The sequence below is a fragment of the Diorhabda sublineata genome, chromosome 7 (genome assembly GCF_026230105.1).
Source record: "Diorhabda sublineata isolate icDioSubl1.1 chromosome 7, icDioSubl1.1, whole genome shotgun sequence".
In the NCBI taxonomy this organism is placed as follows: domain Eukaryota; kingdom Metazoa; phylum Arthropoda; class Insecta; order Coleoptera; family Chrysomelidae; genus Diorhabda; species Diorhabda sublineata.
In genome coordinates this window covers 15,465,357-15,491,536 of record NC_079480.1, presented here as the reverse complement: position 1 = coordinate 15,491,536, position 26,180 = coordinate 15,465,357, and the positions used below count along the sequence as shown (strand labels likewise).

Here is a 26,180-nt window from a genome sequence, read left to right as displayed (position 1 = left end):
TTTTAGTTTATTTGAAATGTTGTTATGCTAGACACTGTCAAAAGCCTTCTATATATCACCCAAACGCTTGCCAAAGGAAGTATGATGTACGATTTTAGATAATTTAGAAAGTCGGTATTCTAGACACTGTCAAAAGCCTTCGATATATCATCCAAACGCTTGCCAAAGGGAGTATGATGTACGATCTTAGTTTATTCAGAAAGTTGGTATACTAGACACTGTCAAAAGCCTTCGATATATCACCCAAACGCTTGCCAAAGGAAGTATGATGTACGATTTCATTTTATTTAGAAAGTTGTTATGCTAAACATTGTCAAAAGCAATCGATATATCACCCAAACGCTTGCCAAAGGAAATATGATGTATGATTGTAGTTTATTTAGAATGTTGGTATGCTAGACACTGCCAAAAGCCTTCGATATATCACCCAAACGCTTGCCAAAGGAAATATGATGTATGATTTTAGTTTATTTAGAATGTTGTTATGCTAGACACTGTCAAAAGCCTTCTATATATCACCCAAATACTTGCCAAAGGAAGTATTATGTACGATTTTAGTTTATTTAGAAAGTTGGTATGCTAAACACTGTAAAAAGCCTTCCATATATCACCCAAACGCTTGCCAAAGGAAATATGATGTACGATTTTAGTTTATTTAGAAAGTTGGTATTCTAGACACTGTCAAAAGCCTTCGATATATCATCTAAACGCTTGCCAAAGGGAGTATGATGTACGATCTTAGTTTATTCAGAAAGTTGGTATACTAGACACTGTCAAAAGCCTTCGATATATCACCCAAACGCTTGCCAAAGGAAGTATGATGTACGATTTCATTTTATTTAGAAAGTTGTTATGCTAGACACTGTCAAAAGCAATCGATATATCACCCAAACGCTTGCCAAAGGAAATATGATGTATGATTGTAGTTTATTTAGAATGTTGGTATGCTAGACACTGTCAAAAGCAATCGATATATCACCCGAACGCTTGCCAAAGGAAATATGATGTACGATTTTAGTTTATTTAGAATGTTGGTATGCTAGACACTGTAAAATGCCTTCGATATATCATCCAAACGCTTGCCAAAGGAAGTATGATGTACGATTTTAGTTTATTTCGATAGTTGGTATACTAGACACTGTCAAAAGCAATCGATATATCACCCGAACGCTTGCCAAAGGAAATATGATGTACGATTTTAGTTTATTTAGAAAGTTGGTATTCTAGACACTGTCAAAAGCCTTCGATATATCATCTAAACGCTTGCCAAAGGGAGTATGATGTACGATCTTAGTTTATTCAGAAAGTTGGTATACTAGACACTGTCAAAAGCCTTCGATATATCACCCAAACGCTTGCCAAAGGAAGTATGATGTACGATTTCATTTTATTTAGAAAGTTGTTATGCTAGACACTGTCAAAAGCAATCGATATATCACCCAAACGCTTGCCAAAGGAAATATGATGTATGATTGTAGTTTATTTAGAATGTTAGTATGCTAGACACTGTCAAAAGCAATCGATATAACACCCAAATGCTTGCCAAAGGAAGTATTATGTACGATTTTAGTTTATTTAGAAAGTTGGTATGCTAAACACTGTAAAAAGCCTTCCATATATCACCCAAACGCTTACCAAAGGAAGTATGATGTATGATTTTAGTTTATTTAGAATGTTGTTATGCTAGACACTGTCAAAAGCAATCGATATATTACCCAAACGCTTACCAAAGGAAGTATGATGTACGATTTTAGTTTATTTCGAAAGTTGGTATATCAGACACTGTCAAAAGCAATCGATATATCACCCGAACGCTTGCCAAAGGAAATATGATGTACTATTTTAGTTTATTTAGAATGTTGGTATGCTAGACACTGTAAAATGCCTTCGATATATCATCTAAACGCTTGCCAAAGGGAGTATGATGTACGATCTTAGTTTATTCAGAAAGTTGGTATACTAGACACTGTCAAAAGCCTTCGATATATCACCCAAACGCTTGCCAAAGGAAGTATGATGTACGATTTCATTTTATTTAGAAAGTTGTTATGCTAGACACTGTCAAAAGCAATCGATATAACACCCAAACGCTTGCCAAAGGAAGTATGATGTACGATTTTAGTTTATTTAGAAAGTTGGTATGCTAAACACTGTCAAAAGTCTTCGATATATCACCCAAACACTTACCAAAGGAAGTATGATGTACGATTTTATTTTATTTCGAAAGTTGGTATACCAGACACTGTCAAAAGCAATCGATATACTACCCAAATGCTTGCCAAAGGAAGTATTATGTACGATTTTAGTTTATTTAGAAAGTTGGTATGCTAAACACTGTAAAAAGCCTCCCATATATCACCCAAACGCTTACCAAAGGAAGTATGATGTATGATTTTAGTTTATTTAGAATGTTGTTATGCTAGACACTGTCAAAAGCAATCGATATATTACCCAAACGCTTACCAAAGGAAGTATGATGTATGATTTTAGTTTATTTAGAATGTTGTTATGCTAGACACTGTCAAAAGCAATCGATATATCTCCCAAATGCTTGCCAAATGAAGTATGATGTACGATCTTAGTTTATTTCGAAAGTTGGTATTCTAGACACTGTAAAAAGCCGTCGATATATCACCCAAACGCTTGCCAAAGGAAGTATGATGTACGATTTTAGTTTATTTCGAAAGTTGGTATATCAGACACTGTCAAAAGCAATCGATATATCACCCGAACGCTTGCCAAAGGAAGTATGATGTACGATTTCATTTTATTTAGAAAGTTGTTATGCTAGACACTGTCAAAAGCAATCGATATATCACCCAAACGCTTGCCAAAGGAAATATGATGTATGATTGTAGTTTATTTAGAATGTTAGTATGCTAGACACTGTCAAAAGCAATCGATATAACACCCAAATGCTTGCCAAAGGAAGTATTATGTACGATTTTAGTTTATTTAGAAAGTTGGTATGCTAAACACTGTAAAAAGCCTTCCATATATCACCCAAACGCTTACCAAAGGAAGTATGATGTATGATTTTAGTTTATTTAGAATGTTGTTATGCTAGACACTGTCAAAAGCAATCGATATATCTCCCAAATGCTTGCCAAATGAAGTATGATGTACGATCTTAGTTTATTTCGAAAGTTGGTATTCTAGACACTGTAAAAAGCCGTCGATATATCACCCAAACGCTTGCCAAAGGAAGTATGATGTACGATTTTAGTTTATTTCGAAAGTTGGTATATCAGACACTGTCAAAAGCAATCGATATATCACCCGAACGCTTGCCAAAGGAAATATGATGTACTATTTTAGTTTATTTAGAATGTTGGTATGCTAGACACTGTAAAATGCCTTCGATATATCATCTAAACGCTTGCCAAAGGGAGTATGATGTACGATCTTAGTTTATTCAGAAAGTTGGTATACTAGACACTGTCAAAAGCCTTCGATATATCCCCAAACGCTTGCCAAAGGAAGTATGATGTACGATTTCATTTTATTTAGAAAGTTGTTATGCTAGACACTGTCAAAAGCAATCGATATAACACCCAAACGCTTGCCAAAGGAAGTATGATGTACGATTTTAGTTTATTTAGAAAGTTGGTATGCTAAACACTGTCAAAAGTCTTCGATATATCACCCAAACACTTACCAAAGGAAGTATGATGTACGATTTTATTTTATTTCGAAAGTTGGTATACCAGACACTGTCAAAAGCAATCGATATACTACCCAAATGCTTGCCAAAGGAAGTATTATGTACGATTTTAGTTTATTTAGAAAGTTGGTATGCTAAACACTGTAAAAAGCCTTCCATATATCACCCAAACGCTTACCAAAGGAAGTATGATGTATGATTTTAGTTTATTTAGAATGTTGTTATGCTAGACACTGTCAAAAGCAATCGATATATTACCCAAACGCTTACCAAAGGAAGTATGATGTATGATTTTAGTTTATTTAGAATGTTGTTATGCTAGACACTGTCAAAAGCAATCGATATATCTCCCAAATGCTTGCCAAATGAAGTATGATGTACGATCTTAGTTTATTTCGAAAGTTGGTATTCTAGACACTGTAAAAAGCCGTCGATATATCACCCAAACGCTTGCCAAAGGAAGTATGATGTACGATTTTAGTTTATTTCGAAAGTTGGTATATCAGACACTGTCAAAAGCAATCGATATATCACCCGAACGCTTGCCAAAGGAAGTATGATGTACGATTTCATTTTATTTAGAAAGTTGTTATGCTAGACACTGTCAAAAGCAATCGATATATCACCCAAACGCTTGCCAAAGGAAATATGATGTATGATTGTAGTTTATTTAGAATGTTGTTATGCTAGACACTGTCAAAAGCAATCGATATATCTCCCAAATGCTTGCCAAATGAAGTATGATGTACGATTTTATTTTATTTAGAAAGTTGGTATGCTAGACACTGTCAAAAGCCTTCGATATATTACCCAAACGCTTACCAAAGGAAGTATGATGTATGATTTTAGTTTATTTAGAATGTTGTTATGCTAGACACTGTCAAAAGCAATCGATATATCTCCCAAATGCTTGCCAAAGGAAGTATGATGTACGATTTTAGTTTATTTAGAAAGTTGGTATGCTAAACACTGTCAAAAGCCTTCGATATATCACCCAAACGCTTACCAAAGGAAATATGATGTATGATTGTAGTTTATTTAGAATGTTGGTATGCTAGACACTGTCAAAAGCCTTCGATATACCACCCAAATGCTTGCCAAAGGAAGTATGATGTACGATTTTAGTTTATTTAGAAAGTTGGTATACTAGACACTGTGAAAAGCCTTCGATATATCATCCAAACGCTTGCCAAAGGAAGTATGATGTACGATTTTAGTTTATTTAGAAAGTTGGTATGCTAAACACTGTAAAAAGTCTTCGATATATCACCCAAACGCTTGCCAAAGGAAGTATGATGTACGATTTTGGTTTATTTCGATAGTTGGTATACTAGACACTGTCAAAAGCAATCGATATATCACCCGAACGCTTGCCAAAGAAAATATGATGTACGATTTTAGTTTATTTAGAAAGTTGGTATTCTAGACACTGTCAAAAGCCTTCGATATATCATCTAAACGCTTGCCAAAGGGAGTATGATGTACGATCTTAAATTATTCAGAAAGTTGGTATACTAGACACTGTCAAAAGCCTTCGATATATCACCCAAACGCTTGCCAAAGGAAGTATGATGTACGATTTCATTTTATTTAGAAAGTTGTTATGCAAGACACTGTCAAAAGCAATCGATATATCACCCAAACGCTTGCCAAAGGAAATATGATGTATGATTGTAGTTTATTTAGAATGTTGGTATGCTAGACACTGTCAAAAGCAATCGATATATCACCCGAACGCTTGCCAAAGGAGATATGATGTACGATTTTAGTTTATTTAGAAAGTTGGTATGCTAAACACTGTCAAAAGTCTTCGATATATCACCCAAACGCTTACCAAAGGAAGTATGATGTACGATTTTATTTTATTTAGAAAGTTGGTATGCTAGACACTGTCAAAAGCCTTCGGTATATCACCCAAACGCTTACCAAAGGAAGTATGATGTATGATTTTAGTTTATTTAGAATGTTGTTATGCTAGACACTGTCAAAAGCAATCGATATATCTCCCAAATGCTTACCAAAGGAAGTATGATGTACGATTTTAGTTTATTTAGAAAGTTGGTATGCTAGACACTGTCAAAAGCCTTCGGTATATCACCCAAACGCTTACCAAAGGAAGTATGATGTATGATTTTAGTTTATTTAGAATGTTGTTATGCTAGACACTGTCAAAAGCAATCGATATATCTCCCAAATGCTTACCAAAGGAAGTATGATGTACGATTTTAGTTTATTTAGAAAGTTGGTATGCTAAACACTGTCAAAAGTCTTCGATATATCACCCAAACGCTTACCAAAGGAAGTATGATGTATGATTTTAGTTTATTTAGAATGTTGTTATGCTAGACACTGTCAAAAGCAATCGATATATCTCCCAAATGCTTACCAAAGGAAGTATGATGTACGATTTTAGTTTATTTAGAAAGTTGGTATGCTAAACACTGTCAAAAGTCTTCGATATATCACCCAAACGCTTACCAAAGGAAGTATGATGTACGATTTTAGTTTATTTAGAAAGTTGGTATGCTAAACACTGTCAAAAGCCTTCGATATATCACCCAAACGCTTACCAAAGGAAATATGATGTATGATTGTAGTTTATTCAGAATGTTGGTATGCTAGACACTGTCAAAAGCCTTCGATATACCACCCAAATGCTTGCCAAAGGAAGTATGATGTACGATTTTAGTTTATTTAGAAAGTTGGTATACTAGACACTGTGAAAAGCCTTCGATATATCATCCAAACGCTTGCCAAAGGAAGTATGATGTACGATTTTAGTTTATTTAGAAAGTTGGTATGCTAGACACTGTCAAAAGCCTTCGATATATCACACAAACGCTTACCAAAGGAAGTATGATGTACGATTTTATTTTATTTAGAAAGTTGGTATGCTAGACACTGTAAAAAGCCTTCGATATACCACCCAAATGCTTGCCAAAGGAAGTATGATGTACGATTTTAGTTTATTTAGAAAGTTGGTATACTAGACACTGTGAAAAGCCTTCGATATATCATCCAAACGCTTGCCAAAGGAAGTATGATGTACGATTTTAGTTTATTTAGAAAGTTGGTATGCTAAACACTGTAAAAAGTCTTCGATATATCACCCAAACGCTTGCCAAAGGAAGTATGATGTACGATTTTGGTTTATTTCGATAGTTGGTATACTAGACACTGTCAAAAGCAATCGATATATCACCCGAACGCTTGCCAAAGAAAATATGATGTACGATTTTAGTTTATTTAGAAAGTTGGTATACTAGACACTGTGAAAAGCCTTCGATATATCATCCAAACGCTTGCCAAAGGAAGTATGATGTACGATTTTAGTTTATTTAGAAAGTTGGTATGCTAAACACTGTAAAAAGTCTTCGATATATCACCCAAACGCTTGCCAAAGGAAGTATGATGTACGATTTTGGTTTATTTCGATAGTTGGTATACTAGACACTGTCAAAAGCAATCGATATATCACCCGAACGCTTGCCAAAGAAAATATGATGTACGATTTTAGTTTATTTAGAAAGTTGGTATTCTAGACACTGTCAAAAGCCTTCGATATATCATCTAAACGCTTGCCAAAGGGAGTATGATGTACGATCTTAAATTATTCAGAAAGTTGGTATACTAGACACTGTCAAAAGCCTTCGATATATCACCCAAACGCTTGCCAAAGGAAGTATGATGTACGATTTCATTTTATTTAGAAAGTTGTTATGCAAGACACTGTCAAAAGCAATCGATATATCACCCAAACGCTTGCCAAAGGAAATATGATGTATGATTGTAGTTTATTTAGAATGTTGGTATGCTAGACACTGTCAAAAGCAATCGATATATCACCCGAACGCTTGCCAAAGGAGATATGATGTACGATTTTAGTTTATTTAGAAAGTTGGTATGCTAAACACTGTCAAAAGTCTTCGATATATCACCCAAACGCTTACCAAAGGAAGTATGATGTACGATTTTATTTTATTTAGAAAGTTGGTATGCTAGACACTGTCAAAAGCCTTCGGTATATCACCCAAACGCTTACCAAAGGAAGTATGATGTATGATTTTAGTTTATTTAGAATGTTGTTATGCTAGACACTGTCAAAAGCAATCGATATATCTCCCAAATGCTTACCAAAGGAAGTATGATGTACGATTTTAGTTTATTTAGAAAGTTGGTATGCTAGACACTGTCAAAAGCCTTCGGTATATCACCCAAACGCTTACCAAAGGAAGTATGATGTATGATTTTAGTTTATTTAGAATGTTGTTATGCTAGACACTGTCAAAAGCAATCGATATATCTCCCAAATGCTTACCAAAGGAAGTATGATGTACGATTTTAGTTTATTTAGAAAGTTGGTATGCTAAACACTGTCAAAAGTCTTCGATATATCACCCAAACGCTTACCAAAGGAAGTATGATGTATGATTTTAGTTTATTTAGAATGTTGTTATGCTAGACACTGTCAAAAGCAATCGATATATCTCCCAAATGCTTACCAAAGGAAGTATGATGTACGATTTTAGTTTATTTAGAAAGTTGGTATGCTAAACACTGTCAAAAGTCTTCGATATATCACCCAAACGCTTACCAAAGGAAGTATGATGTACGATTTTAGTTTATTTAGAAAGTTGGTATGCTAAACACTGTCAAAAGCCTTCGATATATCACCCAAACGCTTACCAAAGGAAATATGATGTATGATTGTAGTTTATTCAGAATGTTGGTATGCTAGACACTGTCAAAAGCCTTCGATATACCACCCAAATGCTTGCCAAAGGAAGTATGATGTACGATTTTAGTTTATTTAGAAAGTTGGTATACTAGACACTGTGAAAAGCCTTCGATATATCATCCAAACGCTTGCCAAAGGAAGTATGATGTACGATTTTAGTTTATTTAGAAAGTTGGTATGCTAGACACTGTCAAAAGCCTTCGATATATCACACAAACGCTTACCAAAGGAAGTATGATGTACGATTTTATTTTATTTAGAAAGTTGGTATGCTAGACACTGTAAAAAGCCTTCGATATACCACCCAAATGCTTGCCAAAGGAAGTATGATGTACGATTTTAGTTTATTTAGAAAGTTGGTATACTAGACACTGTGAAAAGCCTTCGATATATCATCCAAACGCTTGCCAAAGGAAGTATGATGTACGATTTTAGTTTATTTAGAAAGTTGGTATGCTAAACACTGTAAAAAGTCTTCGATATATCACCCAAACGCTTGCCAAAGGAAGTATGATGTACGATTTTGGTTTATTTCGATAGTTGGTATACTAGACACTGTCAAAAGCAATCGATATATCACCCGAACGCTTGCCAAAGAAAATATGATGTACGATTTTAGTTTATTTAGAAAGTTGGTATACTAGACACTGTGAAAAGCCTTCGATATATCATCCAAACGCTTGCCAAAGGAAGTATGATGTACGATTTTAGTTTATTTAGAAAGTTGGTATGCTAAACACTGTAAAAAGTCTTCGATATATCACCCAAACGCTTGCCAAAGGAAGTATGATGTACGATTTTGGTTTATTTCGATAGTTGGTATACTAGACACTGTCAAAAGCAATCGATATATCACCCGAACGCTTGCCAAAGAAAATATGATGTACGATTTTAGTTTATTTAGAAAGTTGGTATTCTAGACACTGTCAAAAGCCTTCGATATATCATCTAAACGCTTGCCAAAGGGAGTATGATGTACGATCTTAAATTATTCAGAAAGTTGGTATACTAGACACTGTCAAAAGCCTTCGATATATCACCCAAACGCTTGCCAAAGGAAGTATGATGTACGATTTCATTTTATTTAGAAAGTTGTTATGCAAGACACTGTCAAAAGCAATCGATATATCACCCAAACGCTTGCCAAAGGAAATATGATGTATGATTGTAGTTTATTTAGAATGTTGGTATGCTAGACACTGTCAAAAGCAATCGATATATCACCCGAACGCTTGCCAAAGGAGATATGATGTACGATTTTAGTTTATTTAGAAAGTTGGTATGCTAAACACTGTCAAAAGTCTTCGATATATCACCCAAACGCTTACCAAAGGAAGTATGATGTACGATTTTATTTTATTTAGAAAGTTGGTATGCTAGACACTGTCAAAAGCCTTCGGTATATCACCCAAACGCTTACCAAAGGAAGTATGATGTATGATTTTAGTTTATTTAGAATGTTGTTATGCTAGACACTGTCAAAAGCAATCGATATATCTCCCAAATGCTTACCAAAGGAAGTATGATGTACGATTTTAGTTTATTTAGAAAGTTGGTATGCTAGACACTGTCAAAAGCCTTCGGTATATCACCCAAACGCTTACCAAAGGAAGTATGATGTATGATTTTAGTTTATTTAGAATGTTGTTATGCTAGACACTGTCAAAAGCAATCGATATATCTCCCAAATGCTTACCAAAGGAAGTATGATGTACGATTTTAGTTTATTTAGAAAGTTGGTATGCTAAACACTGTCAAAAGTCTTCGATATATCACCCAAACGCTTACCAAAGGAAGTATGATGTATGATTTTAGTTTATTTAGAATGTTGTTATGCTAGACACTGTCAAAAGCAATCGATATATCTCCCAAATGCTTACCAAAGGAAGTATGATGTACGATTTTAGTTTATTTAGAAAGTTGGTATGCTAAACACTGTCAAAAGTCTTCGATATATCACCCAAACGCTTACCAAACGAAGTATGATGTACGATTTTAGTTTATTTAGAAAGTTGGTATGCTAAACACTGTCAAAAGCCTTCGATATATCACCCAAACGCTTACCAAAGGAAATATGATGTATGATTGTAGTTTATTCAGAATGTTGGTATGCTAGACACTGTCAAAAGCCTTCGATATACCACCCAAATGCTTGCCAAAGGAAGTATGATGTACGATTTTAGTTTATTTAGAAAGTTGGTATACTAGACACTGTGAAAAGCCTTCGATATATCATCCAAACGCTTGCCAAAGGAAGTATGATGTACGATTTTAGTTTATTTAGAAAGTTGGTATGCTAGACACTGTCAAAAGCCTTCGATATATCACACAAACGCTTACCAAAGGAAGTATGATGTACGATTTTATTTTATTTAGAAAGTTGGTATGCTAGACACTGTAAAAAGCCTTCGATAATCATCCAAACGCTTGCCAAAGGAAGTATGATGTACGATTTTAGATAATTTAGAAAGTTGGTATTCTAGACACTGTCAAAAGCCTTCGATATATCATCCAAACGCTTGCCAAAGGGAGTATGATGTACGATCTTAGTTTATTCAGAAAGTTGGTATACTAGACACTGTCAAAAGCCTTCGATATATCACCCAAACGCTTGCCAAAGGAAGTATGATGTACGATTTCATTTTATTTAGAAAGTTGTTATGCTAAACACTGTCAAAAGCAATCGATATATCACCCAAACGCTTGCCAAAGGAAATATGATGTATGATTGTAGTTTATTTAGAATGTTGGTATGCTAGACACTGTCAAAAGCCTTCGATATATCACCCAAACGCTTGCCAAAGGAAGTATGATGTACGATTTTAGATAATTTAGAAAGTCGGTATTCTAGACACTGTCAAAAGCCTTCGATATATCATCCAAACGCTTGCCAAAGGGAGTATGATGTACGATCTTAGTTTATTCAGAAAGTTGGTATACTAGACACTGTCAAAAGCCTTCGATATATCACCCAAACGCTTGCCAAAGGAAGTATGATGTACGATTTCATTTTATTTAGAAAGTTGTTATGCTAAACACTGTCAAAAGCAATCGATATATCACCCAAACGCTTGCCAAAGGAAATATGATGTATGATTGTAGTTTATTTAGAATGTTGGTATGCTAGACACTGTCAAAAGCCTTCGATATATCACCCAAACGCTTGCCAAAGGAAGTATGATGTACGATTTTAGATAATTTAGAAAGTCGGTATTCTAGACACTGTCAAAAGCCTTCGATATATCATCCAAACGCTTGCCAAAGGGAGTATGATGTACGATCTTAGTTTATTCAGAAAGTTGGTATACTAGACACTGTCAAAAGCCTTCGATATATCACCCAAACGCTTGCCAAAGGAAGTATGATGTACGATTTCATTTTATTTAGAAAGTTGTTATGCTAAACACTGTCAAAAGCAATCGATATATCACCCAAACGCTTGCCAAAGGAAATATGATGTATGATTGTAGTTTATTTAGAATGTTGGTATGCTAGACACTGTCAAAAGCCTTCGATATATCACCCAAACGCTTGCCAAAGGAAATATGATGTATGATTTTAGTTTATTTAGAATGTTGTTATGCTAGACACTGTCAAAAGCCTTCTATATATCACCCAAACGCTTGCCAAAGGAAGTATGATGTACGATTTTAGATAATTTAGAAAGTCGGTATTCTAGACACTGTCAAAAGCCTTCGATATATCATCCAAACGCTTGCCAAAGGGAGTATGATGTACGATCTTAGTTTATTCAGAAAGTTGGTATACTAGACACTGTCAAAAGCCTTCGATATATCACCCAAACGCTTGCCAAAGGAAGTATGATGTACGATTTCATTTTATTTAGAAAGTTGTTATGCTAAACACTGTCAAAAGCAATCGATATATCACCCAAACGCTTGCCAAAGGAAATATGATGTATGATTGTAGTTTATTTAGAATGTTGGTATGCTAGACACTGTCAAAAGCCTTCGATATATCACCCAAACGCTTGCCAAAGGAAATATGATGTATGATTTTAGTTTATTTAGAATGTTGTTATGCTAGACACTGTCAAAAGCCTTCTATATATCACCCAAACGCTTGCCAAAGGAAGTATGATGTACGATTTTATTTTATTTAGAAAGTTGTTATGCTAGACACTGTCAAAAGTATTCGATATATCACCTAAACGCTTGCCAAAGGAAGTATGATGTACGATCTTAGCTTATTTAGAAAGTTGATATACTAGACACTGTCAAAAGCATTCGATATATCACCCAACCGCTTGAGAATGGAAATATGATGTATGATTTTAGCTTATTTAGATAGTTGGTATACTAGACACTGACAAAAGCAATCGATATTCCACCCAAATGCTTGGCAAAGGAATTATGATGTACGATTTTAGTTTATTTAGAATGTTGGTATGCTAGACACTGTTAAAAGCCTCCGATATGTCCAGGTTTTCTACTATACTTTTCTACTTCAGTTTTCAGTTTCTATTATATCTATATTTTTAAGCAAAAACAATGGTTCTCATTTCATTATTTTTTGTTGTATTCGAGCAATTTTGAAAAGTTGTGATTCGTGTTTATTGTAAAATGTAAACCCCACCAAAAAACGCTACAAATAATTATGAACGAAACTTATAATGCAAGAATTATTCATAACGAATCATCAAATATGTATATTTTTATTATTTACTGAAAAAAATGTTAGTTGTTCCATTTCTCTTAATAAACGTGGCAGATTTGTTTTTATCAGGGTTTATTATAATACAGAGTTTATAATATCTCGTTAAGCAATTTCTACCAATAAAATAATTGATTTAATAGTAAAAAAATTCAATTAAGCTGGAAATATACTTCTTAAAATACTAATGTGTCTATTTTCTATTTCCATTTCAATAATTTTTTGTTATTTTTCTTCATTTTATTGAAGGTTGATGTGTCTTCTTATCTTAATAATTGTCAACAGTTTTTTTTGCGATCAATAAGTCTCAGTACTTTTTCGTTGATGACTCTATCAGTCCATGGTATCTTCAGGATACGTCTATAAAGCCTCATCTCTAGTTTTTCGTTCATTTGAGCTTTCAAGGTCCAAGATTCCACTCCACACAGCAGTTTTGAGGTTTAAATTTCTGTTTGCAAACATTGACCAAGGCTTTTCGGACATTTCAATTCTCTATTAACTCATTTTGCACCCATTCTATTTGTTTTCCATTCATGAATTTCATTTTTTCGATATTTATAGTCCCAATTATTATAGCAGCGAATCTAAAGTTGTTGATTAATGCTTCTCCAGCACTTTCTGAAATACAAAATGAGAATATAGATTATATAATTGTGATATGTTTAAAACATATTTCAACCTCTAAGTTATCCTTAACGATGGCCTCTGTATTCGTATCGACACTATCTTTTTGCTTTTATCACTTCGGCCCTTAGAAGGGTCAGAAAACGAAATTTTCGACTATAAAAACAACCGGCCCTTTCATGGCGTATTGGAAATCGGATCATTCCGCCCGATATGATTCTGCTGTGCGTACATAAAGTTGAAACCAACTCAACGTGTGCTTTTTTCTTTGTCTATGAAAGGAATAATTTTCCTCTTTTGTTAAATTGTTTCTACACTTTCTTTTCATTTTTGTTTGTTCGCCCTAACCCTAACGGATTGATTCAGAGTGTTATAATTTGTATAAAGAAAAAATAAACAGATCGAATCGTCACTGCAATCATATTTCACTAAATCAGTGGTCCCAAATTCTTTTTGTAAGAAAAGTGGAACTTCTGTTTGAAGTCGTTAGTGCTAGTTCTACCCCTAAAGCTACCCTTGTACTTGAAATATGTTTTCTTGCGGTTCGCTACTAAGTTAGGGTTGTTTGGAAGTTCTGAAGCTTCGGGTTCTGGAAATCGTACAATTTTAGTTAAACAGCCCCGTTTTCTTTTGATATAATCCATAGTTATATTGAAAACATCCAAATATTAAGAAGGAATATTGATAATTGAGAAAGGGAAGCTTCACAGATTTTTAATTAAAGATCAAATGAGAAGATAATGAAAAAGAAGATATTGGAATTAAATATAATATTGACAGAAAAAGCAGTAAAGAAATTGTGCTAAGAAAATTAAGTGAATAATGTTATCTTCTTTTAATAAAGACTTAAAATTAGTGAAAACGTCAAGTTTTCATCAATCTCTTAAAAGTTATTGAAAAAAAAAACTAATTTTATAAAAGAAGAATCCTAAAATCAATACGATCTAAGGATTATCATTTACCGCGTTCGGTTATGTAGATCTGATCACGTGATAGAAATCGTTCTCGATTCCGCGAATGTTTCCGAACGCGCCTATATTGAAAAGTTGTACCAACTATAGTTCTGTTGACAGAGAACGTTGACGGATGAGAGGTGCCAATTATTTTATATATATCCATATATTTTTGTTCTTAATTTCTATTTTATAAAAAGAATTATAAAAAACTAATTTTAAAATTCATCAATCAAGAACATTTGAATATATTTATATATCAAAAGGTATAAGAAATTGAAGATTTATCTATGGCTGGTGTGAATCAGAAGGTTGATATACTAAATATAGAAAACAGTTGTAAAACTAGTAAATTGAAAGAATTTATTGAATATACTTGTAAAGTACTTAAAAAATTATGGATAAAAAACATTTCTGTCAAAATAAAAGTGTGTTTGTAGCAGATGTTTGAAACAATCGTCTCGTTTCCATTATGAATATAAAAGGGAAGTTAAGTGGTGAATGTCGGCACACGTAACAACTGAAAAATATATCGCTTCCTCGGAAGTTGTTACTTTCCCCTGAAATCTAGAGCGCGTTCCTTTTCAACAAAAGTTTCGACTTTTTATAACTATGAAATATGTATAATATCAAATATCCAACTGTTCTATAAAATGGTCATTTTCTCATTTTCTCATATCTAATTGATACAGAAATAAAACTTTTCATATAAACATAGATCAAGTAAAGCTTCTGGTTTGTGTTTAATACCATTTTAAGAGAAAAAACACCTTAAAAAATGTTTAAATGTTAATTTTATTCGTAGTTAATTCGTATACATGTCAAACGCACTGACTGTAGAATTGTTTTATTTATAATTACTTAACATAAACTGTTTCCAACATCTGGCATATATTCATTTAATGAAGCCCTTCGGCATATTATTTTGCTGAAATTTCACCATTAATGATGAGATAACGGAGGTGGATTACTCAAAATAGAAACAATTCGACTCGGTTAACAAATAATTTTCGTTGAGGCGAACATTATATTTCACTTAGACATTTTACATATAACTTCGGAGTTGGATATTAATCTTAAGTGATTAGAGAAAATTTTGTATTAAAAACTACCACGCAAGGCTTGTTTGAGCATTCAGAGCGACGAATTAGAGACCATCGCATGCTCTTGGCAAAAACTCAACGAAAAGTTTCTTTTTATTTTGGAAACCAGGACAAAAATCATCGGAAAGGGGATGAAATAATAATTTTAGAAATCTGTGATTAACTTTCTGTTACGTTCAGATCGCTGGCATTGCTCAGATTGAAAACACGTTCAAAAACCTTAATACCATCCAAGTATATGCCAAAAATGGCGACTTCAATACCAAAACCAGACAAGGCATTCCAAACGAACTAGTTGATCCTTATGGATTGGGGAGAGGAAATAAACGAAGTGGATTTTAGAACTCAGTAAACTTCTCAACCAAATGTCTTGTATGTCTTTCCATCCCTTTGTCCAGAAAGAACAACGCAACAAGATGCGAAAATCACAGATTAATTAGCTTGATTAATCATACGACAGTAAACCTTTCAACTAATTACCTTGTTTCTCTATTCATCCCATTGCCAGAAAAGAACAACACAACAAGATGCGAAAACCACAGAATAAATAGCTTGATGAGTTATACGACAGTAAACGTTTCAAGCAAATGTCTTGCGTCTCTTTTCATCCCACTCCCAGAAAGAACAACGCAACAAGATGCGAAAACCACAGAATAAATTGCTTGATGAGTCATGCGAAAGTTGGTTCGTCTCAATACAGATTTAGAAGTGGTCTCAGTACCAGAGAGGTTCTAATTACGAACCAAGTACTTTTTCAGAACTGCTACGAACAAAGGAAAGATGTAGTTATACGTTTCATATATCACGAAGAAGCTTTTGACAGAGTGACACCATAAACACGTTTGAATACTGAAGCGACTTGACATAGATCAGAAAGATATAAGTTATATTGAAAATCAGTATTTTAATCAAACAGCTACAGCTAGAGCCTCGACGGTCAATAATTGGGTATTTAATAAACTCGCATATGGACGTACAATATACGACATGGCGATGGTACGGTTCTGATGGTAGATAACAGATCTCCGAAGGTTCCTGGACAAACAATTTGGTGAATACACGATATGAATAATAAATCAAAAAGATGAATTATTGTACACTCACAAATTCTTGTTTCAAAGTTTGAATTTAATCTTTCAGAGTTTTGATATTTTGAGTGAGTGAATTGATGCATTTAATGACTTTGATTGATTATCCAGATGTATGGAAATAAGGAGAATACAAGATAGATTATACCGTTTACCAATAACACATCTTAAAGTGCACTCTAAAAGATTGAACATTAAATATGGAGACTATTTGAATTTTTATTTGAACACATTCAATACATCAATTGTTTTTTTTTAAACTGAAAAAATTCCGTTCCAAATGCACTTTGGAAAGTCGAGTGAATAGTTTGTTGCATGTGATCGGACTTTTCCAAAACTTTTCTATTCAGTTGTCGACAATTTTGTTATAACTTTCAAACATTCAACACTGAAAACTATACTTTCATAGCGATATGTTGAGGAATCGATTCGATTTTTAAATCAGTAATTCTATCATGAAAAATAAGCATAAGTTGTCGAAGCTGAAACAGGGATTTTCACATATCGTTGACTATTGATAAGATTTTCCGAAAGGACGAGAAAATATAACTGAATAATTGAACATTTTTTGAGATTAAATCGGATAAAGAAGTTTATTCCGACAATATTTTTTGATAAATTATTTATTTCAAACAAATAACTTATTGTTTGAAGAAATAAATATAAACAGAGCTCTATTTTCTTCAAAATTATTTAAAAATCGTCGCTCGATATTGTAAGGAGTGCTTCAGAATTATTATATGTGTTGAGTTATATTTGAAGCTTCTAATTTGAACGTTTCGTGTTTCTGAAAATTCAGTTTATCATCAGGATTTTGAATCAATTAAATCAATTGATTAAGAAGCCTTAGAATAAAAAATTTTCTAACTAGACATTCAAATTAAACATCCTGGATGGATACTATTTTGTACAAAGAATATTTATTCTAGATACAATTTGCTCTAAAATTATGTCATCACCCAACTTGAGCATAAAGTTTGAATCAAGAGATTCGTCAAAATTCTCGTTATTTCCAAGGAAAATAGAGCTAAATTATATGTATATATACAAAAAATTACTGTTGTTCATAATTTCAAGTGGAAACAAGATAAATCCACAGTGAAATATGGAAAACAACTAATTTTCCCTCATTATTTCAGATTTTTCCAGTTTGTCTTTAATTAGGAAAAAATGCGAGGGTAAAAACTGCAAAATAATAATACAAAAAAGAGGCCAATTTCGTTAGAACGAAACTAAATGGAAAATTTTCGAAAAAATCGTAGATTTAAATAAATAGAATTACATTTTTTTCAAAAAATTTCATAAAATCATGAAACCTCAATTGATACTCAGCGTATAATGTATAAAGATTATTTTTTTTTTCAATTAAGAAGAAATATTTGATGCCTGTTTCACATTAAAGAAGATTCATAAGAAAGAATTAAAAAATTTGACAATAAAAATTGTCATCAACCTTTTTTCACAAAAATTTTGTAGGAAAACTCACCATAACTATGGTGGTTATACCCTCTGGTTGAAACAAGGTCAATCAGTAATAATGTCACTAACAATAACATTTGCGTCTGTTGTACAAACACTTCCACAAACAGCATTATCAGCACGAAAAAAAATTTATTCCTATCATCAACACTAGCAATCGTCAAAAATCCCGCCTTCGGTGTGATAAAAAGTCGCCTCCGAGAACGAGCGTTCGTTGCCGTTTCCCGTATCGGACTGCACGACGATTTTGTTGGAGGCAGACGCAAAGATTTTGGAGTTCTGGAGGTTGAACGCGCGCCTCCTAGCACGTGCTTACCGTGAACGGGCCGTTCCGAACCGAAAAATTCTTAATTTATTCCATATTGGATATATTGACGATTCCCAAATAATTTTATAGGTTAGTTCAAAAGCTTCCAGAACATAAAATTCACGGCTTATCGTATTTTTTTTGTTATGTACGTTTGGAAAGTGGGCAATGATGAAAATATTACCATTGATTTGACACTGTCGCTGTAAACGAGTTTACCATAATCCAAAACATGAAAATGCTATAACAACTCATCGTACGTGATGGTGATCAATCAATTTTAGCACTCCGATGTATAAACATTTATAAATTTGTTCTGAAAAAGGAATTTTTGAATGTTTTAGGTATCACAAAACCATGAAACCAATAACGTATAAATATCATTTGTTTTTTCTCTAACCAAAAGTATATACAACTTGTTTCATGAATAAATTCTATATTGGACATTAGAAAAACGAAATTTGATGGAATTTTCAATTCAATTTTTTATCATATCAAAAATCAAAAACACTATCCTTGTTGTGTCAGGTTTTTGTCCAAAATTAACTCAGTACCGCCATTAAAACAAATTCTTGTTTATACCATCATTGTTGTTAATTTCTTTAACCGGTTTGTAATTACAAATATTAATTAATAAATTAATCTTTGTAATGAAATTCTAATTAAAAAATCTTCAAAATGACACTTTGAGAAAGATTTTAGTTGATTCGTAGTATTCGTCTGCATTGAGTTTATTACATAAAAGCTGAAAAAGTCATATCACTCACAAATCGTACACGTGTCATAGTTTTTTTTGTTCAGTTTCAAAACTTTTTCGTTATTGTGAGTTTTGATTATCCCTGTTTCTATCTAACTCACATTGAACTATACAAATGTACAGGTTGTTCGAATTGTATTATAATAGAAAATAATTTTCCTTTGTTAATATCATCATCGTTATCGTCTGTATATTTGACGTTAAAAGGGTTTAAAGTCTCCAAGTTTTACGAGGACAGATCCTAAAAGAAAATTATCTCAGCATTTCTAAATGCCCGACGACAATGAATATAGTCGCAGCTTTCAATCCCCGAAATCTTTTGATAAACCGAAGAACCAACGCAATGACTTCGTTCCCCTATTAGAGACTGCGTTTTCTAGAGATCCAAATCCGAGATTATGTACTACGGTAAGATAAACTTCGCCAGATAAACTTTCCACTTATTTCGTCCTTCTTTCTCCTCTGTAACTCCTTACAGGATCGAACTAAGAAATTTAAATATTGTTAAGAAAATTATTTTCACTATTGAATCAATACGGAGCGAAACGATGTACTTTTTTATCGTTTTTCTCGTTGTCTACTAAAGAATTTTGAAATACCTGCTTCAACTGTCCAGTAAGCATAAATTCGATTCGAAAGTTCCTGCTACAAACTCCACGAGGAGCTAAAGTTTTATTGGACAACACGATTTAGAATCGTCGTAGATTTATACGAAATTGAATAAGAAAAAATATTTACGAAACGACAATATATTTCCTAAAAAAGTTTATTAACTTCATTAAATCATATTTTGATAAAGACTGAAGTAGAAAAAATTTATTATCTTCCCTCGTGTTGAAATGAATCTCAGTTTTCAAATCATGTAATCACCTCGTAAATATTCGGAATTAACACTTTCCAAATTCAACAATAACACTTTGATATCATCCATTCCCTAACTTAAACTCCACTTAAGAAGTAATTTGCCATCTTATCTCGCTTTCAATGTAACTTGTTTCCAGCTAGGGCATCTTCCTAATGAAACGAGATGAAGTTACGACAAGTCCAAGATAGCTTCGAGATTATATCGCTGGAAAAAAAGACATTCTACTGAATAAGGAAAAAAACGTTGTTTAAAAATAATTCTCCTTTTTTTTCGCTTTACTAGCGACCAAACCCGGCCTTGCGCATATTTAATTGTATAGAGAATACATTTCTTAACATAGATGCTGTACAGTATATCTAATAGAATGAACTTTTGATTGTTCCAATAAAGAAAAGTCACTACATTTCGGTTTATATATCATCAGACACCGAAATTTCCAGAGCACTATAGATCGTATAATTGGGTTCTTTTAGATCAATAATAACACACGTACACGTTTTGGTACTTTCCAGATATATCCAAAAGTTTTTAGAACGTTTTAAATCATTTAAAAGCAATTTCCGTCATTTCAGAAGTTTCTATATCAATTTTTGAATTTCTACAACTGCCTCGAACATTTTAAATCGATCACAATTAATTGTACCAATTTTGGAACTTTCCAGATCACTTGGGATGTTTCTAGGACTTCCTAGAACATTCTAAATCGCTTATATTAAATTTTACTTAGTTTGGAACTTTCCAGATCATTCGGGAAGTTTCTAAGAGTTTCTAGAACATTCTAAATCACTTATAACAAATTGTGCTTATTATTTTGGAACTTTTCAGATCATTCGGGAAGTTTCTAAAACTTTATAGAACAATCTAAATCGCTTATAACAAATTGTATTTATTTTGGAACTTTCTAAATTACTAAACCACAACTCTTCCGAACATTTTATATCGATTATAATAAATTGCACTAATTTTGGAATTTATTACATCATTAGAGACGTTTTTAAGACTTTCTGCAACAATCTAAATCGCCTATAACAAATTGTACTTATTTTGGAACTTTCCAGATCATTCGGGAAGTTTCTAAAACTTTCTAGAACAATCTAAATCGCTTATAACAAATTGTACTTATTTTGGAACTTTCCAGATCATTCGCAAAGTTTCTAAAACTTTCTAGAACAATCTAAATCGCTTATAACAAATTGTATTTATTTTGTAACTTTCTAAACTACTAAACCACAACATTTTATATCGATTATAATAAATTGCACTAATTTTGGAATTTATTACATCATTAGAGACGTTTTTAAGACTTTCTACAACAATCTAAATCGCTTATAACAAATTGTACTTATTTTGGAACTTTCCAGATCATTCGGGAAGTTTCTAAAACTTTCTAGAACAATCTAAATCGCTTATAACAAATTGTACTTATTTTGGAACTTTCCAGATCATTCGCAAAGTTTCTAAAACTTTCTAGAACAATCTAAATCGCTTATAACAAACTGTACTTATTTTGGAACTTTCCTGATCATTCGAGAAGTTTCTAAAAGTTTCTAGAACAATTTAAAGCGCTTATAACGAATTGTACTTATTTTGGAACTTTCTAAACTACAACTCTTTCCAACATTTTATATCGATTATAATAAATTGCACTAATTTTGGAACTTACTAGATCATTAGAGACGTTGTCAAGATTTAATTGATTGATTAATATAATTTTCTAAATCATTATAGGAGACCAACGGGTTTTCACCACCCTAACGGGAAGTTGATTGGGGTTGATGGTTGAAGAATTATCTTCTTTATAAAGACCTACAACTTCATTTGTTGCATACAAGATGTTCATTGTACAGGAAGGATCCGAATGTGACTAAAACTTCTGGGTCAACGAGTTCCTTTATGTAATTTTCTCAGCTGTAATTTGTGATCTCTGATTTTTCCAGAAAAATGTTTTTCTATATCTAGATGAGTTGGTTTTAACAGCTTCAACTGTACACACCGAAATTGCGTTGAAAGAACGTTTCGTCTCTATCAGAGGTGATTTAATATTCAATGCACAACAACCGTGGAATAACGACTTGAAATAATCAAGACAAAAGAAGTACTCAAAGTTTGAACTGCATAATTTTCTCTTTATCTAGTTAAATTGTGAAAAAGTCAAAGTTTTTTATGAATGTTTAGCCACGTTTGTTATTGTACAGTGTGAACACACCTCTAATTATGAAACAGGCAAGCATTATCTTTTGTTGAGATCGTTATAAAGATATTTCAAAGCAAATTGGTGCAATTCTTGGAAAATACAACGTTTATGTGTGAGCGAACGTACAAACAATTCGGTGCTGAAGAAGAGTGCCGTTCAGTCTCGACTTATATACTAATTATCTCCTTTGTTTGCGGCAAATTATTTATTTGCTTGTCAAGCAAAACTAGAACACAAATAAACGGATTCTGTTTAGATTTCAACTTGTCTTGTATACCTTCTTAAGATAAAGAGAACTCGTATGGGAGCGAGTGGAGCCCTATTATAATAGGTTTTAATTGAACATTCACATGAATCGGAAGGAAATTTTTGTTCTAATTCTAATTAGTTTGATGTACAAAGTGGTAATATTATATAACCGAAACAACAACTTCCAAATCTGCACAGATTAACCGTGGTGGTAAAAATTAGACTTGACTTTTGAGGAATCAATCAATTCCTGTGACCTTTGTTCATAACCCGGTTTTAACATCAACAGTCTTGACGTATTCTTCTTTGGGTAAATCCAAATTTCTTATGTGATCATTAAGCTTCAATTGGTGTTTGAGGACTGACAGCTGCTGTGAATTCTGTTTCAATACCTTCGGTTTCAGAATTGCTAAAACTTCCTCCAACACCATGAACTGGAGAAGGTATTTCCCTCGAATGAAGGATTGGTTTTGTTATGATGATGAAGACATCTCCGCGTATTTTACCATAAGTTTCGATTTCCTCGAAGATTTGATATTGATATTTAACACGATTCAGAGCGATAATTTGGTGAAACTGGAAAATAAAGTAATTTATGTCAATAGTCGACTTAAAAGAGAAAAATAAAAACTTCCGAATATTATTCTAAATAAAAAGTTGAACCAGGTACATTTATATTTGATTTAATACAAATAAACACGTTCTTTTAGTTTGTTCCATGACAACAAAATTGGTTAAAGTTCGAAGAAACCCCTTTAATATTGAATTTGGTGAAAAGCTATGGATATAGCTTCAGTTGTAGCTTATTTTATCGTGTAATTAGAACAGTTAATAATAAAATAACCTCTGAGTAGAGATGATATAATTCAAGAAGTTTAATTCCATGAAATTCCATGAAATAACCCGAAAAAATTGGCTGAAATTCCAAGAAACCCCTTTGATATTGAATTTGGTGAAAAGCTATGGAAATAGCTTCAGTTATAGCTTATTTTGTCGTAAAATTAGAACAGTTAATAATAAAATAACCTCTGAGTAGAGATGATATAATTCAAGAAGTTTAATTCCTTGAAATTCCATGAAATAACCCGAAAAAATTTTTTAAAGTTCCAAGAAATCCCTTTAATATGGAATTTGGTAAAAAGCTATGGATATAGCTTCACTTATAGCTTATTTAATCGTGAAATTAGAACAGTTAATAATAAAATAACCTCTGAGTAGAGATGATATAATTCAAGAAGTTTAATTCCAGAAATTCCATGAAATAATCCGAAAAAATTGGTTAAAATTCCAAGAAAACCCTTTAATATGGAATTTGGTGAAAAGCTATGGACATAGCTTCAGTTATAGCTTATTTTATCGTGAAATTAGAAGAGTTAATAATAAAATAAACTCTCAGTATTTGTAAAAAAAATATCAAAAATATTTAGGCATGCGCTAGAAATAATTAGTATGAATAAATTCAAATCTATTGGATTATATATTTTATCATGGATAATACTTTAAACCAAAATTATTGAAGACCTAGAAAATCAATATTTTTCCTCTATTATTTTGTGTTTCATTTTGGTGTTTTCCATTTGAATAATGAGTTAAAAAAAACGATTAAATACGTTTTTGGATAATTGAAAGAAAGTAAGTTTCAATTAACTTCTTTTTCTAATTAGTTTATAGTTTATAAAAGGTGTAATACTTTTATATTTAACCATGTTCTGTAGTCGACGACGACTATCTGTCTGCACTTCCACAACCTCTCGTAAGAGACTAGAGCACAAAAGAGTGATTAGATTTCCGTTCTTTATCAAATTTATGAGGCGGCACATCGTTCATTCGTAGTTTCCGACAGAATCTGGCTTGTACGTAGCCAAAAAAAAGATCAAATACAAGATGCTATGAGCCCCCCGACCATATGAGCGAAAGCGAGACGTTGATAGATGAGTGAACAAGCGCGGCGGCTTTTTTTTCGTCCCGGGAAATTTTTTGTTTGTTCGCAGGGATTTGTCGACTCGAATCTCGCCATTTCATGAGTTCTAACGGATATATCTTGTTTTACTTAACAACTGAAGAAGTTGAAACTTGTTTTATATATATATATATATATATATATATATATATATATATATATATATATATATATATATATATATCTGTGTTTCATATTTGGAAAGAACTACTACTGAAACAAGTTGTTCAAAACATTTACTTAAACTTAAAAATGTAATAATAAGAAAAATATGCTTGCAAATATCTGATTATTTCTATTTCAGTCACATCCAGATTTTTTGTAACAACTCTTTATTCTTTTTTAACCCAATTTACGTTTGTTTGTATGTGATTAATTAACTTCTACATATAAGTATCGAAAACCAAAATAATCCTGGGATGTTCCTATTAGATTGAACTAAAGAAGAATTTAGATATTTGCCATTTGGTATACCAATGATTTGGACCGAACCAAGATCGAGTAAATGTTTGATTCAAGTGTCACAAACTGTCTAGTATCCATCGGCCAAAACCTCCAAATCAAACAGAAGCTTAAGATGCTGTTTCTAGTAAATCCTAAATTTTGAACCTCCAACTTGTCTTAAAAACAAACTGAGCTTTTGGGGTTTACATTAAACAACTTTTCCAAAGTCTTTTCCAAGTTGTTTTCCATTGATTCCTCAAAAATTATCTTCATGGCAATGTTGCTATTCAACGTTACCGGTTTAACATAGTTCTATATATAAAAGGGACTTACGAAAACATTAAATTACTTCTATAAACAATTAGTTTGGGAAATTTGTGGAAATTTCATAATCTGTTTGGGCTAAAGCTTGGTTATAATATTTCTATTGCTTTCGCATTCACATAAAGAAAGTTTGGCCAAGGGCAGGAGGATGTTAAAAATTATCCTTTTGTGAAACCTCACGATGTAATTTTACGACCTGATAAAAAAGCGAGCGACAAAAATTTAAATAACGAGCTTATAAGTTCATACAAAGCTTTGAGATGTAATAAATCTTCAAAAAGACTGTCATTAGGATTCGTTTTTTGAGAATTTGGATACTGTATTTTGTATTTTTGTACTTTTTATGAAACAATATGTCTTAATGTCACCCACAAACTTAATTCTATTGATAAATTATTGTTTGGTGGCAGTTGTATATTAAAAATTTGGTATAAGTTTTCATGTGAACAGAAAAATTTTGTTGACCAGTGTAATTGAGTACTGGAATGCCCCTAATTTGTGATAAACAACTTTATATTTGTTATTTAGAATATTTCTAAATATTTCTTCATAGCCTATTTACTTCAATGTGTCTTTGGTAAGTTTTGGATCTACGTCTGAGATTTTAGACTTCATTTTGACGGAAAACAAAAAATGTTTTAATGAAATGGTACGTTCTAATTAATTGATTTTCACAATTACCACGATTACGAACAAAAAAAATAACTAGAAATCATTACCTACTATAGTTAATTAAACCTCTTTGAAGAATAGGAAA

General features: G+C 32.6%; 1 protein-coding gene across 4 annotated transcripts in view; it reads right to left on the bottom strand.

Annotated features, from left to right (window-relative positions):
* The window catches only part of LOC130446578 (lachesin-like), a 105,522-nt gene extending 86,967 nt beyond the window's left edge, over nt 1-18,555 (bottom strand). For 2 of the 4 annotated variants that reach the window (XM_056782930.1, XM_056782931.1), the window contains exon 1: nt 18,331-18,555. In XM_056782930.1, coding sequence (XP_056638908.1) covers nt 18,331-18,436 — 106 coding nt within the window. In that variant the 5' untranslated portion in view covers nt 18,437-18,555. The remainder of the gene's footprint in view (nt 1-18,330) is intronic. The other 2 variants (XM_056782933.1, XM_056782932.1) reach the window with 2 other exon arrangements.
* Between the last annotated feature and the right edge of the window lie 7,625 nt (nt 18,556-26,180).